Raw genomic sequence first — 17,171 nt, 5'->3', positions numbered from 1 at the left:
TGCTGGACAACAGCTGAAGTAAAACTTTTTACACAGGACTTACTCTGTTGAAGTGAGGAAATTGTGAGGTAAAATATCTTCCTTTTTTAAATAGAGATGCTCAGGTGATATTTTCCTGTCAGCTTTTTACAGTTATACTGCATCAGTTTCAAGTGATTTAACATATGAGTTTTATGTCCCTTTAAGCATAACCTATGTGGGTTTTTTTTTAGAAATTAATGGTGCTGTGCTGAATAAACCTAGCATTTTTTATTGATAGTATGCAAGCCTCTCTCCACCAACAGAGCTATGGGAGTTGTCTTTATCAGCCAGTGATAATTGTCAGGAAGTATACTACTGATTCTGCTGCATTTAGTTCAATTCATATTAAATTTAAAAGGACGGTCTACTCCAGAATCTTTATTGTTTAACCCCTTAGTGACCAGACCATGTTTCAATTTTCTTACCCTTAAAGGGAACCTCAACACCTGATTGACATATTCTAAAATACCTTTTTCTAATTGTGCAAAATAAACTAATTGGCAATGCTGTATGCAGTCTTTTTATCTTACTGCATTCTGTTTTTGATTAAAGCTTTATAATTTTAACATTGATCTGCATTATTGGATGTGCTATACAAGCTGCCATTTTATAAAGTAGGTTCCACAACACTGTGTCATGTGATGCACACGGCACCAGCTATTACTAAATCATAGTGAGCCCTGCAGTGTCTGACAAGAACGGCTTCAGGCACTGTTATGTTTATAAATAGAACAAGCAGGGAAGGAAGTGTGAGGTGGAGAGGGAGGGACAGGGGGAGGAAAGGCTCCGGAGATCATATGTAAGGTAGATGAATTTCTCTTGCTACAATTTTTTATGCAGCGTGAGTTTGCTTTCTTTCTTCCCCCTGTGCCTCGCTCTCTCCACCTCTCCTCCCCCCTCACACTTCCTTCCCTCCTCGTGCTATTTATAAACATAACAGTGCCTGAAGCCGTTCTTGTCAGACACTGCAGGGATCACCATGATTTAGTAATAGCTGGTGCCGTGTGCATCATGTGACACAGTGTTGTGGAACGCGCGTTACAAGATGGCAGCTTGCATAGCACATATAATGCTGCAGATCAAAGTTTAAATTGTAATGCTTTTATCTACAATAGAATGCAGTAAGATAAAGACTGCATACAGCATTACAATCAGTTTATTTTGGATTATCCGTAAAAGTTAGTTTAAAGCATTTCCAGCAGGTGTTTAGGGTCCCTTTAAGGACCAGGGCTATTTTTACATTTCTGCTGTGTTTGTGTTTAGCTGTAATTTCCCACTTACTCATTTACTGTACCCACACATATTTATATACTATTTTTCTTGCCATTAAATGGACTTTTTAAAGATAACATTATTTTCATCATATCCTATAATTTACTATAAAACAAAATTCTAAAATATGATGAAAAAATGAAAACAAAACACACTTTTTTTTAACTTTGACTCCCGAAATCTGTTACACATCTGCAACCACCAAAAAACACCCATGCTAAATAGTTTCTAAATTTTGTCCTGAGTTTAGAAATACCCAATGTTTACATGTTCTTTGCTTTTTTTTGCAAGTTATAGGGCAATAAGTACAAGTACACTTTGCTATTTAAAAACCATTTTTTTCTCTCCAAAAGTAGTGATAGTTGCATTGTAACACTGATATCTGTCAGGAATCCCTGAATAACCCTTCACATGTATATATTTTTTTTTAGAAGACATCCCAAAGTATTGATCTAGTCCCATTTATGTATATTTCATGCCACCATTTCACCGCCAAATGCGATCAAATAAAAAAAAAAAACTTTTCACTAACTTTAGCTTTCTCACTGAAATTATTTACAAACAGCTTGTGCAATTATGGCACAAATGGTTGTAAATGCTTCTCTGGGATCTGCTTTGTTCAGAAATAGCAGACACATATGGCTTTGGCATTTCTTTTTTTTTTTTTTTTAGGCATCTCTCTGCATCGGATGCCTCAATATCAAGGCATCACTGCAATAACATGAAAGCGGCTGGAAGCGATCACAATCGCTTCCAGCGCTTGAAAATCCTGAAGATGTACAGGGTACGTCCTTGGTCATTAAGTGACAGTTTTTGTAGGACGTACCCTGGACGTCCTTGGTCCTTAAGGGGTTAAAAAGATAATCTCTATTACCCATTTCCCAGTTTGCATAACCAAAACAGTTATATTAATATATGTTTTACCTATGTGATTACCTTGTATCTAAGCCTCTGCAGACTGCTCCCTTATTTCAGTTTTTTTGACACTCTTTTTTTTTTTAGCACTAGGAGTGTTGACTTATTTCTAAATCAACAGGAGTGAGCACAATGTTATCTATATGGCACACATGAGCTAACACCCTCTAGCTGTGAGAAACTGTTCAAATGTTCTTAGATATGAGACAGCATTCAAGAGCTTAGAAATTATCATATGAGCCTACCTAGGTTTAGCTTTCAACAAAGAAAACCAAGAGAACAAAGCAAATTTGATGCTAAAAAGTAAATTGGAAAGTTGTTTAAAATTAAACACCCTATCTGAATCATGAAAGTTTAATTTTGACTAGACTGTCTCTAAGTTTAGTTTGTATTTTTTACTCGTTCTTTCAGTATATTAAATGTGTATTTTTTATTTGTTTTTATCTTAAAGAGCTTTGGGCGTATCAGTCACTGACTACACATTTGAAGACTGCCAGCTGGCATTGGCAGATGGGCAGCTTCGTCTTCCTTCAGACACTTCACTCTTGGAGTTTGCCAGACTTGTAAGAAGTCTAGGGTAAGTAAAATCACCTTCATCAATAGGCAACCCTTAAAAGGACATCAAACACCTCCTTGTTTTTGTGTAAAAACTATTTTGTCCCACACTCTTTAGAGAGGCCAAATAAATTATAATAATCTGTAACCAGCAACTAAAAACTCAAATGGCTGGTTTAGACAATTTTACAACGTTTTGAAAACCTAGGTTACAGATTTGATAACTAGACAGCCTCTCTAGGGATTGTGAGACTAAGCACAGTTTTTACTCAAACATTAAAGGTGTTTACCATTCACTTTACCAAAGCTTTTTGCTTTATATATTTATTTCTCTTGTTAAGTGTATCCAGTCCACGGATCATCCATTACTTGTGGGATATTCTCCTTCCCCACAGGAAGTTGCAAGAGGATCACCCACAGCAGAGCTGCTATATAGCTCCTCCCCTCACTGCCATATCCAGTCATTCTCTTGCAACTCTCAACAAAGATGGACGTAGTAAGAGGAGAGTGGTGTATTATAGTTAGTTTTTTAACTTCAATCAAAAGTTTGTTATTTTTAAATGGAACCGGAGTGTACTGTTTCATCTCAGGCAGCATTAGAAGAAGAATCTGCCTGTGATTTCTATGATCTTAGCAGAAGTAACTAAGATCCACTGCTGTTCTCACATATTCTGAGGAGTGAGGTAACTTCAGAGGGGGAATGGCGTGCAGGTTTTCCTGCAATAAGGTATGTGCAGTTAATATATTTCTAGGGATGGAATTTGCTAGAAGAATGCTGCTGATACCTGATTAATGTAAGTTAAGCCTTAAATGCAGTGATAGCGACTGGTATCAGGCTTATTAACAGAGATACATACTCTTATAAAAGTGTAATATAAAACGTTTGCTGGCATGTTAATCGTTTTTATATATGTTTGGTGACAAAACTTATTGGGGCCTAGTTTTTTTCCACATGGCTGGTTTGATTTTTGCCTAGAAACAGTTCCTGAGGCTTTCCACTGTTGCAATATGAGTGGGAAGGGCCTATTTTAGTGCTTTTCTGTGCAGGTAAAAATACTGACAGAGACATTCAGCTTCCCTCTGCATGATACAGGACATCTCTGAAGGGCTCAAAAGGCTTCAAAGTCGTGTTTGAGGAGGGTAACAATCACAGTAGACTGTGGCAGTTGTTGTGACTGTGTTTAAAAAACGTTTTTGTCATTTATTATTCTGTTTTTGTTATTAAGGAGTTAATCATCCATTTGCAAGTGGGTGCAATGCTCTGCTGACTTGTTACATACACTGTAAAAAAATTTGTTAGTGTAACTGCCTTTTTTCACTGTTATTTCAAATTTTGTCAAAATTTGTTTCTCTTAAAGGCACAGTAACGTTTTTTATATTGCTTGTTAACTTTGTTTAAAGTGTTTTCCAAGCTTGCTAGTCTCATTGCTAGTCTGTACAAACATGTCTGACACAGAGGAAACTACTTGTTCATTATGTTTAAAAGCCATGGTGGAGCCCCATAGGAGAATGTGTACTAAATGTATTGATTTCACCTTAAACAGTAAAGATCAGTCTTTATCTATAAAAGAATTGTCACCAGAGGGGTCTGTCGAGGGGGAAGTTATGCCGACTAACTCTCCCCACGTGTCGGACCCTTCGCCTCCCGCTCGAGGGACGCACGCTAATATGGCGCCAAGTACATCAGGGACGCCCATAGCGATTACTTTGCAGGACATGGCTGCAATCATGAATAATACCCTGTCAGAGGTATTATCCAGATTGCCTGAATTGAGAGGCAAGCGCGATAGCTCTGGGGTTAGACGAGATACAGAGCGCGTAGATGCTGTAAGAGCCATGTCTGATACTGCGTCACAATATGCAGAACCTGAGGACGGAGAGCTTCAGTCTGTGGGTGACGTCTCTGAATCGGGGAGACCTGATTCAGAGATTTCTAATTTTAAATTTTAAGCTTGAGAACCTCCGTGTATTGCTTGGGGAGGCTCTGAATGACTGTGACACAATTGCAGTGCCAGAGAAATTGTGTAGGCTGGATAAATACTATGCAGTGCCGGTGAGTACTGATGTTTTTCCAATACCTAAAAGGCTTACAGAAATTATTAGTAAGGAGTGGGATAGGCCCGGTGTGCCCTTTTCCCCACCTCCTATATTTAGAAAAAAGTTTCCAATAGATGCCACTACACGGGACTTATGGCAGACTGTCCCTAAGGTGGAGGGAGCAGTTTCTACTTTAGCAAAGCGTACCACTATCCCGGTTGAGGACAGTTGTGCTTTTTCAGATCCAATGGATAAAAAATTAGAGGGTTACCTTAAGAAAATGTTTATTCAACAAGGTTTTATTTTACAGCCCCTTGCATGCATTGCGCCTGTCACTGCTGCGGCGGCATTCTGGTTTGAGGCCCTGGAAGAGGCCATCCATACAGCTCCATTGACTGAAATTGTTGACAAGCTTAGAACTCTTAAGCTAGCTAACTCATTTGTTTCTGATGCCATTGTTCATTTGACTAAACTAACGGCTAAGAATTCCGGATTTGCCATCCAGGCGCGTAGGGCGCTATGGCTCAAATCCTGGTCAGCTGATGTGACTTCAAAGTCTAAATTACTCAACATTCCTTTCAAGGGGCAGACCTTATTCGGGCCTGGTTTGAAAGAAATTATTGCTGACATTACTGGAGGTAAGGGTCATACCCTTCCTCAGGACAGGGCCAAATCAAAGGCCAAACAGTCTAATATTCGTGCCTTTCGAAATTTCAAGGCAGGTGCAGCATCAACTTCCTCTGCTTCAAAACAAGAGGGAACTTTTGCTTAATCCAAGCAGGCCTGGAAACCTAACCAGTCCTGGAACAATGGCAAGCAGGCCAGAAAGCCTGCTGCTGCCTCTAAGACAGCATGAAGGAGCGGCCCCCTATCCTACAACGGATCTAGTAGGGGGCAGACTCTATCTCTTCGCCCAGGCGCGGGCAAGAGATGTTCAGGATCCCTGGGCGTTGGAGATCATATCTCAGGGATATCTTTCTCGACTTCAAAGCTTCTCCTCCACAAGGGAGATTTCACCTTTCAAGATTATCTGCAAGCCAGATAAAGAAAGAGGCATTCCTAAGCTGTGTACAAGATCTCCTTGTAATGGGAGTGATCCATCCAGTTCCGCGGACGGAACATGGACAGGGGTTTTATTCAAATCTGTTTGTGGTTCCCAAAAAAGAGGGAACCTTCAGACCAATTTTGGATTTAAAGATCCTAAACAAATTCCTCAGAGTTCCGTCATTCAAGATGGAACTATTCAAACCATTTTACCCATTATCCAAGAGGGTCAGTACATGACCACAGTGGACTTAAAGGATGCCTACCTTCACATTCCGATTCACAAGAATCATCATCAGTTCCTGAGGTTTGCCTTTCTAGACAGGCATTACCAATTTGTAGCTCTTCCATTCGGGTTGGCTACAGCCCCAAGAATTTTTACAAAGGTTCTGGGCTCACTTCTGGCGGTCCTAAGACCGCGAGGCATAGCGGTGGCTCCTTACCTGGACGATATCCTGATACAGGCGTCAAGCTTTCAAATTGCCAAATCTCATACAGAGATAGTTCTGGCATTCCTGAGGTCGCATGGGTGGAAAGTGAACGAAGAAAAGAGTTCTCTATCTCCTCTCATGAGGGTTTCCTTCCTAGGGACTCTAACAGATTCTGTAGAAATTAAAATTTACCTGACGGAGTCCAGGTTATCAAAACTTCTAAATGCTTGCCGTGTTCTTCACTCCATTCTGCGCCCCACGGTGGCTCAGTGCATGGAAGTAATCGGCTTAATGGTAGCGGCGATGGACATAGTGCCATTCGCGCGCCTGCATGTCAGACCGCTGCAATTATGCATGCTCAGTCAGTGGAATGGGGATTACACAGATTTGTCCCCTCTACTAAATCTGGATCAGGGAACCAGAGATTCTCTTCTCTGGTGGTTATCTCGGGCCCATCTGTCCAAGGGTATGACCTTTCGCAGACCAGATTGGACAATTGTAACAACAGATGCCAGCCTTCTACGTTGGGGTGCAGTCTGGAACTCCCTGAAGGCTCAGGGTTCATGGACTCAGGAGGAGAAACTCCTCCCAATAAATATTCTGGAGTTAAGAGCAATATTCAATGCTCTTCTGGCTTGGCCTCAGCTAGCAACACTGAGGTTCATCAGATTTCAGTCGGACAACATCACGACTGTGGCTTACATCAACCATCAAGGGGGAACCAGGAGTTCCCTAGCGATGTCAGAAGTCTCCAAGATAATTCGCTGGGCAGAGACTCACTCTTGCCACCTGTCAGCGATCCATATCCCAGGTGTAGAGAACTGGGAGGCGGATTTTCTAAGTCGTCAGACTTTTCATCCGGGGGAATGGGAACTCCATCCGGAGGTGTTTGCTCAATTGGTTCTCCGTTGGGGCAAACCAGAATTGGATCTCATGGCGTCTCGCCAGAACGCCAAGCTTCCTTGTTACGGATCCAGGTCCAGGGACCCAGAAGCGGCACTGATAGATGCTCTAGCAGCGCCTTGGTTCTTCAACCTGGCTTATGTGTTTCCACAGTTTCCTCTGCTCCCTCGTCTGATTGCCAAAATCAAACAGGAAAGAGCATAGGTGATATTGATAGCGCCTGCGTGGCCACGCAGGACCTGGTATGCAGACCTAGTGGACATGTCATCCTTTCCACCATGGACTCTGCCTCTGAGACAAGACCTTCTAATACAAGGTCCTTTCAATCATCCGAATCTACTTTCTCTGAGACTGACTGCATGGAGATTGAACGCTTGATCCTATCAAAGCGTGGCTTCTCCGAGTCAGTAATTGATACCTTAATACAGGCACGAAAGCCTGTCACCAGGAAAATTTACCACAAGATATGGCGTAAATATCTTCATTGGTGTGAATCCAAGAATTACTCATGGAGTAGGGTTAGGATTCCTAGGATATTGTCCTTCCTCCAAGAGGGTTTGGACAAAGGATTATCAGCTAGTTCTTTAAAGGGACAGATTTCTGCTCTGTCTATTCTTTTACACAAGCGTCTGGCAGAAGTTCCAGACGTTCAGGCATTTTGTCAGGCTTTAGTTAGAATTAAGCCTGTGTTTAAACCTGTTGCTCCTCCATGGAGCTTAAACTTGGTTCTTAAAGTTCTTCAAGGGGTTCCGTTTGAACCCCTTCATTCTATTGATATCAAACTTCTTTCATGGAAAGTTCTTTTTCTGATGGCTATTTCCTCGGCTCGAAGAGTCTCGGAGTTATCTGCCTTACATTGTGATTCTCCTTATCTGATCTTTCATTCAGATAAAGTTGTTCTGCGTACAAAACCTGGGTTTTTACCTAAGGTGGTTTCTAACAAGAATATCAATCAAGAGATTGTTGTTCCATCATTATGTCCTAATCCTTCTTCAAAGAAGGAACGTCTTTTGCATAATCTAGACGTAGTCCGTGCCTTGAAGTTTTACTTACAGGCTACTAAAGATTTTCTCCAAACATCTAACCTGTTTGTTGTTTACTCTGGACAGAGGAGAGGTCAGAAGGCCTCGGCAACCTCTTTCTTTTTGGCTTCGGAGTATAATCCGTTTAGCCTATGAGACTGCTGGACAGCAGCCTCCTGAAAGGATTACAGCTCATTCTACTAGAGCTGTGGCTTCCACCTGGGCCTTTAAAAATGTGGCCTCTGTTGAACAGATTTGCAAGGCTGCAACTTGGTCTTCCCTTCATACTTTTTCCAAATTTTACAAATTTGATACTTTTGCTTCTTCGGAGGCTGTTTTGGGGAGAAAGGTTCTACAGGCAGTGGTTCCTTCCATTTAAGTTCCTGCCTTGTCCCTCCCATCATCCGTGTACTTTAGCTTTGGTATTGGTATCCCACAAGTAATGGATGATCCGTGGACTGGATACACTTAACAAGAGAAAACATAATTTATGCTTACCTGATTAATTTATTTCTCTTGTAGTGTATCCAGTCCACGGCCCGCCCTGTCCTTTTCAGGCAGGTCTAAATTTTAATTAAACTACAGTCACCACTGCACCCTATGGTTTCTCCTTTCTCGGCTTGTTTCGGTCAAATGACTGGATATGGCAGTGAGGGGAGGAGCTATATAGCAGCTCTGCTGTGGGTGATCCTCTTGCAACTTCCTGTTGGGAAGGAGAATATCCCACAAGTAATGGATGATCCGTGGACTTGATACACTACAAGAGAAATAAATTTATCAGGTAAGCATAAATTATGTTTTTTTCTCTTTCATTTTATATATCTCTGAAAATCTACCAAGACCTGTGGGCATTTTTTTACTTTTAAAGAGGCAGTAAAGTAAAAGCCTCATAACTGTAAAAGTGGGACATTTCTGTTGTACATTAAGGAAAGACATGTTTTAAAGGGTGTTTTATGTGTTTCACGCCCCCTAGTGGTACTTAATCATGGAGTCAGTAAAGTCTTATTTTTTTTTTATAAAGCCACTTGGAGTGCAGACATTTATTCTTTCCTTTGACGCCTTTAAGCAGCTTAGTTCATCCCTGCAGGACTAGGACTCTGTTGCGCACAGGAAGCAAATTGAATTACTGTGAGAGCTGCTTATAAAGTAGCAAGGATGCAATTAATAGATATTAAACTGTAGAGATATAGCTGTCATTAGGTGAGGTGTTAAATATGAGCCCTGGAAAAACTATTAATTTCATAAAACCTCATAACCAAGAATATTCTTTCATGCATAGGCTTCAACAATACGCTGTGTTTAAATTAAAACTAGTCATAGATATATTGTGTTCATTGTGGATATTATTATACAAAGACACGGCTCCATAAAGCCAACTAGAATAAATAGTAAAGGAAGGTGTGTTTTAATCTAAATATATTTGTAATGTCTTCTTTAAATGGAGCCACAATTTGTTTATTGCTTCTGGCTTTTTTTGGGGTTTTTTTTATTGTCCTTTTAATTGTTTCTTTACAGACTAAAACCAGAAAAGCTAGAGAAAAAACTTGATAAATACTGTGACAGTGCGAAGAAAAGGAAAGGTGAAAAGATCAGCCTTAAAGAGTTTGCTTCATATTTAAATGTTGATGTCACTGATGTATTAGAGGACCTATTTGTATTATTTGATGAGGTGAGTGTTACTTAGCATAGTTTGCTTGTGAGTTTTAAACATATCAATGCATACAGTCTCATATTTTTAATGTGGTGTAATCTGAAAATAAGACAGTGTCCTTTTTCCATATAAAATTTGTGATTTCAATCAATACTTTTCAATAAAATCCACATGATCATTTGAAGCAGGAGGGAGTTATGCATATGTTCTTATTAAGAGGACAAACACTAAATAAACACTGTGTAGAATGATTTGAAAGCAAATACTAACCTGAGATTAATATGCAAATCTATAATTTTATATTATATCATTTGTTAAACTACTGAACAATTTTTTTATAAAAAAGTTTAATTGTCCATAAAGCAATTGGTGCCACCGTTGCAATCTAGGTTTCCTTTTGCTGAGGCTAGTTACAGAACTTTCAAAAAGCTGTTAGCAAACTAGTTGGTAACTTGTTAGAAAATCCTTGGCATCGTGCTTGCACTGCCTTAGATGGGCTCATCTACTGGATGCAGTTGCTGCAGCTGAGGTAAGCAGAATGGACTAATGTGCGGATGGTAAATACTTCATAGCCCACTGGCTATTATTATGAACGTGTACATACAATTCATATATAGTTACACACCATACACCTTTTAGAAGCAATTCCAAGCACTTTTGGGCACGTTCATAAATGTGTTTACATTTATTTAGCTTTTACTGTTTTTTTAGAGTTATTTTAGCACTTGTTTGACAGTACTTTATTGCCATTTTCCCTTTCAGGTAGTCTTTAGTTTCAATCTTAATATAAGGAGAGTCCATGGCTTCATTCCTTTCTTGTGGGAATACAGAACCTGGCCACCAGGAGGAGGCAAATACACCCCAGCCAAAGGCTTAAATACCTCCCCCACTCCCCTCATCCCCCAGTCATTCTTTGCCTTTCGTCACAGGAGGATGGCAAAGAAGTGTCGGAAGATTTGGAGTAGTCTCTTATGGAGGGTAGTACTCTTCGCTATATGACTGGAGTTTTAAGTAGTCTTGTCAGCCTCTCAGTGAGAGCATTGAGAAAGGTTAGGTTCTGGAGATGCAGGGAGAGTATTAACTACTAAGCAATCAGTGTTGACCAGTTTCACTGCCTGCTTCTTTCACTCAAGTGCATGTCAGGTGCGATGCTACAAGACTGTCAAACTTGAGAGGCTGTGTGTCTGTTCCACGTCGATGATTCCGGTAAGATCGTTTCATTTTCTCTCATATGTTAACGCAAGAAGACAGGGTCACAGTGTGACTCCTTTTATCTGTATGGAATCAAGAGTTAATATCTCTGGAAGGGGATTATTGAACAGGAGGGATTTATACATGATTTGCTTTATTATGTTTTATGCTGCGACATGTGTGAGATAAGGCTCTGGCAGATGTGTGAACATTCAGGTTTACTTTCGTTTTGGATAACTGGGTAGCCTATCAGTTTGGTGCGCTTTCTTCCTGTAGCAGGGGCGGTCCTGCATGGCACTCCATGTGACCGGGTGGGGCCTCATTAACTTCCTTTTTCCTGACCGTGCGGTTTACAGGAGACAAAGCGGTTTCTCTGTGGGGCCTGGATCATAGGTGGTGGTGAGTGCCCATCCATTGGAAGTGTAAAGGTGCCTTTTATTTTTTCTATAGTCTATCGTAATAGTGACATCTAAAAAGAACAAGATGTTTAGTACCACTGAGTCGTCCATCTCTGAGGGGTCTCTGTCCCGCAAGGTGCGTTCCCTGCAATCATCTCCTATTACACATGCAGCTCCCCATTGCACTAGTAATCCTCCTTCGGGAGGGGCCCTGTTACCGCCAGACTTTACTGAGCAGTTGCAAACGGCAGTGTCTGTGGCCTTTAGTGCTTTACCTAGCCCTGCTAAGGGCAGGCAAAAGGTTAAATACTGCTATCCTTCCCAGGGGTCATCTACTAACTTGTTGGATTTATCTGAGGCTCTTTCTGGGTCGGAATCGGCTGCCTCTAGGCCTCCGGCTGCAGAGGAACCAGACTTTAGGTTTAGGATAGAGCATTTACGCTTTTTGTTAAAGGAACCCGAGGAACCTTCTATTCCTAAGCTTGATAAGGTTTATGAGGACAGGGTGGTACCACAAACTTTCCCGGTTCCCGTAAAGATGGCAAATATCATTAAGAATTAATGGGAAAGACTTGGATCCTCTTTTTTTTTCCCCCCTTCTTCCTTTAAGAAATTGTTACCGGTTCCTGACTCCCAATTAGTTATGGGGATCTGTCCCTAAGGTGGATGGAGCTATCTCCACGCTTGCTAAGCGTACCACTATCCCGCTCTAGGATAGTTCGTTGTTTAAGGAGCCCATGGATAAGAAGCTGAAAATTCTGTTAAAAAAGATGTTTCAGCCTGCAGCGACGGTTGCTACGGTGGCTGGAGCCACTACCTATTGGTGTGACTCCCTGTCAGAGATGATCGAGGTGGAAACTCCCCTCGATGAGATCCAGGAAAGAATTAAGGCCTTGAGGGTTGCTAATTCGTTTATTTGTGATGCAAATATGCAGATTATCCGCTTGATTGCGAAGACATCAGGATTTTCTGTTCTAGCCCGTAGGGCTCTATGGTTAAAGTCTTGGTCTGCTGACATGACTTCCAAATCTAGACTGCATTCCCTTCCATTTAAGGGGAAGGTTCTTTTTGGTCCAGGACTGGGGGCAAGGGTGCCTTTACCATCTTAATGGGAGGAGAGTCCACGGCTTCATTAAATACTTGTGGGAATTAAGAACCTGGCCACCAGGAGGAGGCAAAGACGCCCCAGCCAAAGGCTTAAATACCTCCCCCACTTCCTTCATCCCCCAGTCATTCTTTGCCTTTCATCACAGGAGGTTGGCAGAGAAGTGTCGGAAGATTCGGAGTAGTCTCTTATGGAGGGTAGTACTCTTCAGAATGGGACTGAAGTTTTAATTAGTCCTGTCAGCCTCTCAGTGAGAGCTTGGATGAAAGTTAGAGTCCGAAGATGCAGGGAGAGTCTTACTGCGAAACCATCCCGACTCAGATTAACAGCTCCATAAGCAATCAGCGTTGACGAGTTTCGCTGCCTGCTTTCTGCACTCAAGTCCATGTCGGGAGCGATGCTACTACCTTTTCACACTTGAAAGGCCGCGTTTCTTTTCCACGGCATAGATTCTGGTAAGATAATTTCATTTATACACATTTGATAACGCAAGAAGACAGGGTCACAGTGTGTCTCCTTTTATCTGCATAGAATCAACGGTTAATATCCTCGGAAAGGGGATTATTGAACGGGGGGGGGGGGCATTTATGCATAATATTCTTTATTGTGTTTAATGCTGCAATATGTGTGTTATGAGGCTCTGTCAATGTTTGAACAGAAAGACAAAAGCACAAAAATACTGTAGCGATCTCACCGGAATAAGCAAGGAGAGAGGTTTAATTATTAAAAAGTTCCATTTATTTCATCAGGTTTAAAATCGAAAAAAATCGAAAAAAAGGACACAGCTAAGCAGAGGATACAGCTGACGCGTTTCCTGCCTCAGGGGCAATTCATCAGAGCTGGGAAACGAGCGTCACTCACAGCTGTTAAATCTGAACAGAGGGAGGTATATTCATCCAATCAACAGAATTCAATCTGCAGTCACATAGATTTAACCAATTTGTTACCTCCATTCTGTTATGTATCTTAATAAACACAAATATATATACAACAATTCATAACTACTATAGTGAAAACTTATTTTAAAATTGTACAATATAAAAAAGTTAATGGATTGGGCAACCTTATATAAATACATGATGTTCATGATTACGTATTTAAATTTCAATAATAGTGGGAAATATTTTTGTAAGCAATGGTGATATGTAAATGCATAATCGTGGTATATAAGTTAAATGCCATTTAAATATATTCATTTACAATTTTCAACACCATGCAAACTTTTATATCCCTTACTATATTGAAATGTCTCAATATCTAAATTCCCAAGGAAGAATACTATTAGAGAAAATAATATTTAATATAAAACCATAATGTGTATTAAATCCAATCTAATAGCTTTTATGTGTGGATCACTCCTTCATTTGCACTCGACTATTCTAATCCTTATCAATGAAGAGTTTCACATCACTGATCTTATTGATACCAATAGGGAAACCTGTTTTTAGTGTGTAAATCCAGAAAAATTTTTTTCCTGCTTAATGCCTGATACCTATCTCCACCTCTGGCTCCTAGAGAGACATGTTGTATACCCTGGAAAATAAAGTGATCAAAATTACTACCATGTGGTGCAAAATGTTTGGCCACCGGTGTTTTAGGTGTCTCAGCCTCTATAGATAACAAGTGTTCTCTTATCCTGTCCTTTAATAATCTTGAGGTGAGTCCTACGTTCTGAAAATTACAGTACGTGCGGAGGCCTGGATGAGAGACGTTCAGGATCCTTTGGTTCTGGAGGTCATCGCCTAGGGTTACAGGATAGGGTTCAAGACTCATCCGCCCAGTGGCAGATTCCTCCTGTCAAACCTATCATCAAGACCAGAAAAGAGAGACACCTTTCTAGAGTGCATAAGGCATCTCTCCACTCTCGGGGAAATCGTACCAGTACCTCTGGCAGAAAGAGGTCTGGGGTATTATTCAAACCTTTTCGTGGTTCCAAAGAAGGAGGGCACGTTTCGTCCGATTCTAGACCTAAAGTGCCTAAACAAGTTTTTGTCTGTCCCATCGTTCAAGATGGAGACGATCAGGTCTATTCTGCCCCTAGTTCAAGAGGGACAGTTCATGACTAAAATAGATCTGATAGATGCTTACCTTCATGTTCCAATCCACAAGGATCACTTCAAGTTCCTAAGATTTGCATTTCTGGACCAACACTTCCAGTTTGTGGCCCTACCGTTTGGCCTGGCGACTGCTCCAAGAGTCTTTACGATGGTACTTGGGCGCTTTGCTCAAGGTTGGGAGAGTCAGAGGTTTTGCAGTGGCACCTTATCTGCATTACATCCTGGTCCAGGCTCCGTCCTGCAGTCTTGCATAGGATCATTCAAGGGCTCTTTTTCTTCTCCTTCGATCTCATGGATGAAAGATAAACATAGGAAAGAGTTCCCTGGTTCCCATCAACAGAGTGGAATTCCTGGGCATGATAAGATTCCATATCCATGAAGATTTTCCTGACAGATCATAGACGTTGCAAGATTGCGTCCAGCTTTCTTGCCCTTCAGACCTCCTCAAGGTCATCTGTGGCCCGGTGTATGGAGGTAGTTGGGCTCATGCTATCCAGCATAGATTTCATTCCATACGTCAGGTTCCATCTCCGACCTCTTCAGTTGTGCATGTTAAAACAATGGAACGGCGATCACTCGGATCTATCCCAACATATCTCTCTGGATAACTGAACGAGGAAAAACCTCTCTTGGTGGATCTGTCCGGGGCCAACTGTCCCAGGGGACATCCTTCTTGAGACCATCCTGGGAAATTGTGACCACAAACATGAGGGAAGTAACTCGGATTCTGGAGTGGGCGGAGACCCACAACTGTTCGCTATCAGCGATCCACATTCCGAGTGTGGACAAATGGAAAGCAAATTTTCTAAGCAGACAATTTTTCATCCTTGGAGCTGAAACTGGGTACTTAAAATTTTGCAGAGGGCTCCGTTTGAGCCTATGCATTCACTTGACATTGAAATTCTTTCCTGGAAGGTTCTATTCCTATTGGCTATTGCATCGGCATGCCGAGTCTCTGAGTTGGCGGCCTTGCGATGTGAGCCTCCTTACTTGGTTTTTCACGCCAATAAGGGGTTGGGATTTCTTCCCAAGTTTGTATTGAATCGTAACATCAATCAGGAGATAGTAGTTCCTTCCTTGTGTCCTAACCCTTCTTCTTCAAAGGAAAGGTTACTTCATAAAATGGGAGACGTGCAAGACCCTTGGGTTACAGGTTAGGTTTCAAATCTCATCCACCCAGGGGCAGATTCCTCTTATCAATCCTGTCTTTAAGATCAGAAAAACAAGATGCCTTTCTAGGGTGCGTGAGGGATCTCTCTTCTCTAAGAGTCATTGTACCAGTACCTCTAGCAGAAAAAGGTCTGTGATACTTTTTGTAGTCCCAAAGAAGGGACATTTCTCCCGATCCTGGACCTAAAGTGTTTAAACAAGTTTCTGTCTGTACCATCGTTCAAGATGGAAACAACAAGGTCTATTCTGCCTTTAGTTCAGGAAGGACCGTTCATGACCATGATAGACTTTAAGGATGCTTACCTTCATGTTCCAATACACAAGGATCACTTCAAGTTCTTAAGATTTGCTTTTCTGGATCAGCACTTCCAGTTTGTAGTTCTTCCCTTCGGTCTGGCTACTGCTCCAAGAGTCTTTACGAAGGTTCTGGGGCTCTGCTCCCGGTGGTGAGATCCAGAAGCACTGCAGTAGCACATTATTTGGACGACATTCTGGTCCAAGCTCCATCCTGCAGGCTGGCAGAGGACCATTTGAAAGCTCTTCTTCTTCAATCTCATGGATGGAAGATAAACCTAGGAAAGAGTTCTCTGGTTCCCAGTACCAGAGTGGAGTTTCTGGGCATGGTAATAGATTCCGTATCTATGAAGATATTTCTTACAGACCAGAGATGTTGCAAAATTACTTCGTTGTCTTGTCCTCAAGACCTCCTCAAGGCCATCTATGGCCCGGTGTATGGAGGTAAATGGGCTCATGGTGTCCAGCATAGATATCCAATTTGCCAGGTTCCGTCTCAGACCTCTACAGCTTTGCATGCTTAGGCAAGGGAATGGCATCAATCAGATCTATCCCAACAGATTTCTCTGGACAGCCGATCAAGAGAATCTCTCTCTTGGTGGCTCTGTCCAGATCGCCTGTCCCAGGGGACATACTTCTTGAGACCATCCTGGGAGATTGTGACTACGGATGCAAGTCTATCAGGATGGGGAGCCATTTGGGGTGCCAGGAAGGCACAGGGCCAATGGACTCAGGAGGATACTCTTCTCCCGATCAACATTCTTGAACTTCGAGTGATCTTCAACGCTCTAAGGACTTAGCCTCTTCTGCATTTGTCCCAGTTTATCAGATTCCAATTGGACAACATTACCTCGGTGGCTTACATCAACCATCAGGGGGGGGACGAGAAACTCCCTAGCCATGGGGGAAGTATCTCAGTTTCTGGAATGGGCAGAGGCCCACAACTGCTCACTATCAGTGATCCACATCCCGGGTGTGGACAACCGGGAAGCAGACTTTCTCAGCAGGCAATCGTTTCATCCAGTAGAATGGTCTCTCCATCCCGAGATGTTTGCGGAAATTTGCAACAAATGGGGGATGCCGGAGATAGATCTCATGGCATCCA

At 41.8% G+C, this 17,171-nt stretch overlaps 1 protein-coding gene across 1 annotated transcript in view; it reads left to right on the top strand.

Moving 5' to 3' along the window:
* The window catches only part of LPCAT1 (lysophosphatidylcholine acyltransferase 1), a 451,016-nt gene that overhangs the window by 390,230 nt on the left and 43,615 nt on the right, over positions 1-17,171 (top strand). Inside the window, exons 10-11 of the mRNA XM_053714577.1 lie at positions 2,660-2,785; positions 9,716-9,869. Of these exons, the coding sequence (XP_053570552.1) occupies positions 2,660-2,785; positions 9,716-9,869 (280 nt within the window). The remainder of the gene's footprint in view (positions 1-2,659; positions 2,786-9,715; positions 9,870-17,171) is intronic.

This window comes from Bombina bombina, chromosome 5 (assembly GCF_027579735.1).
Source record: "Bombina bombina isolate aBomBom1 chromosome 5, aBomBom1.pri, whole genome shotgun sequence".
NCBI classification, from domain to species: Eukaryota; Metazoa; Chordata; class Amphibia; order Anura; family Bombinatoridae; genus Bombina; species Bombina bombina.
Note: the sequence above shows the minus strand (reverse complement) of the source record. Positions and strands in the feature narration are given on the sequence as shown.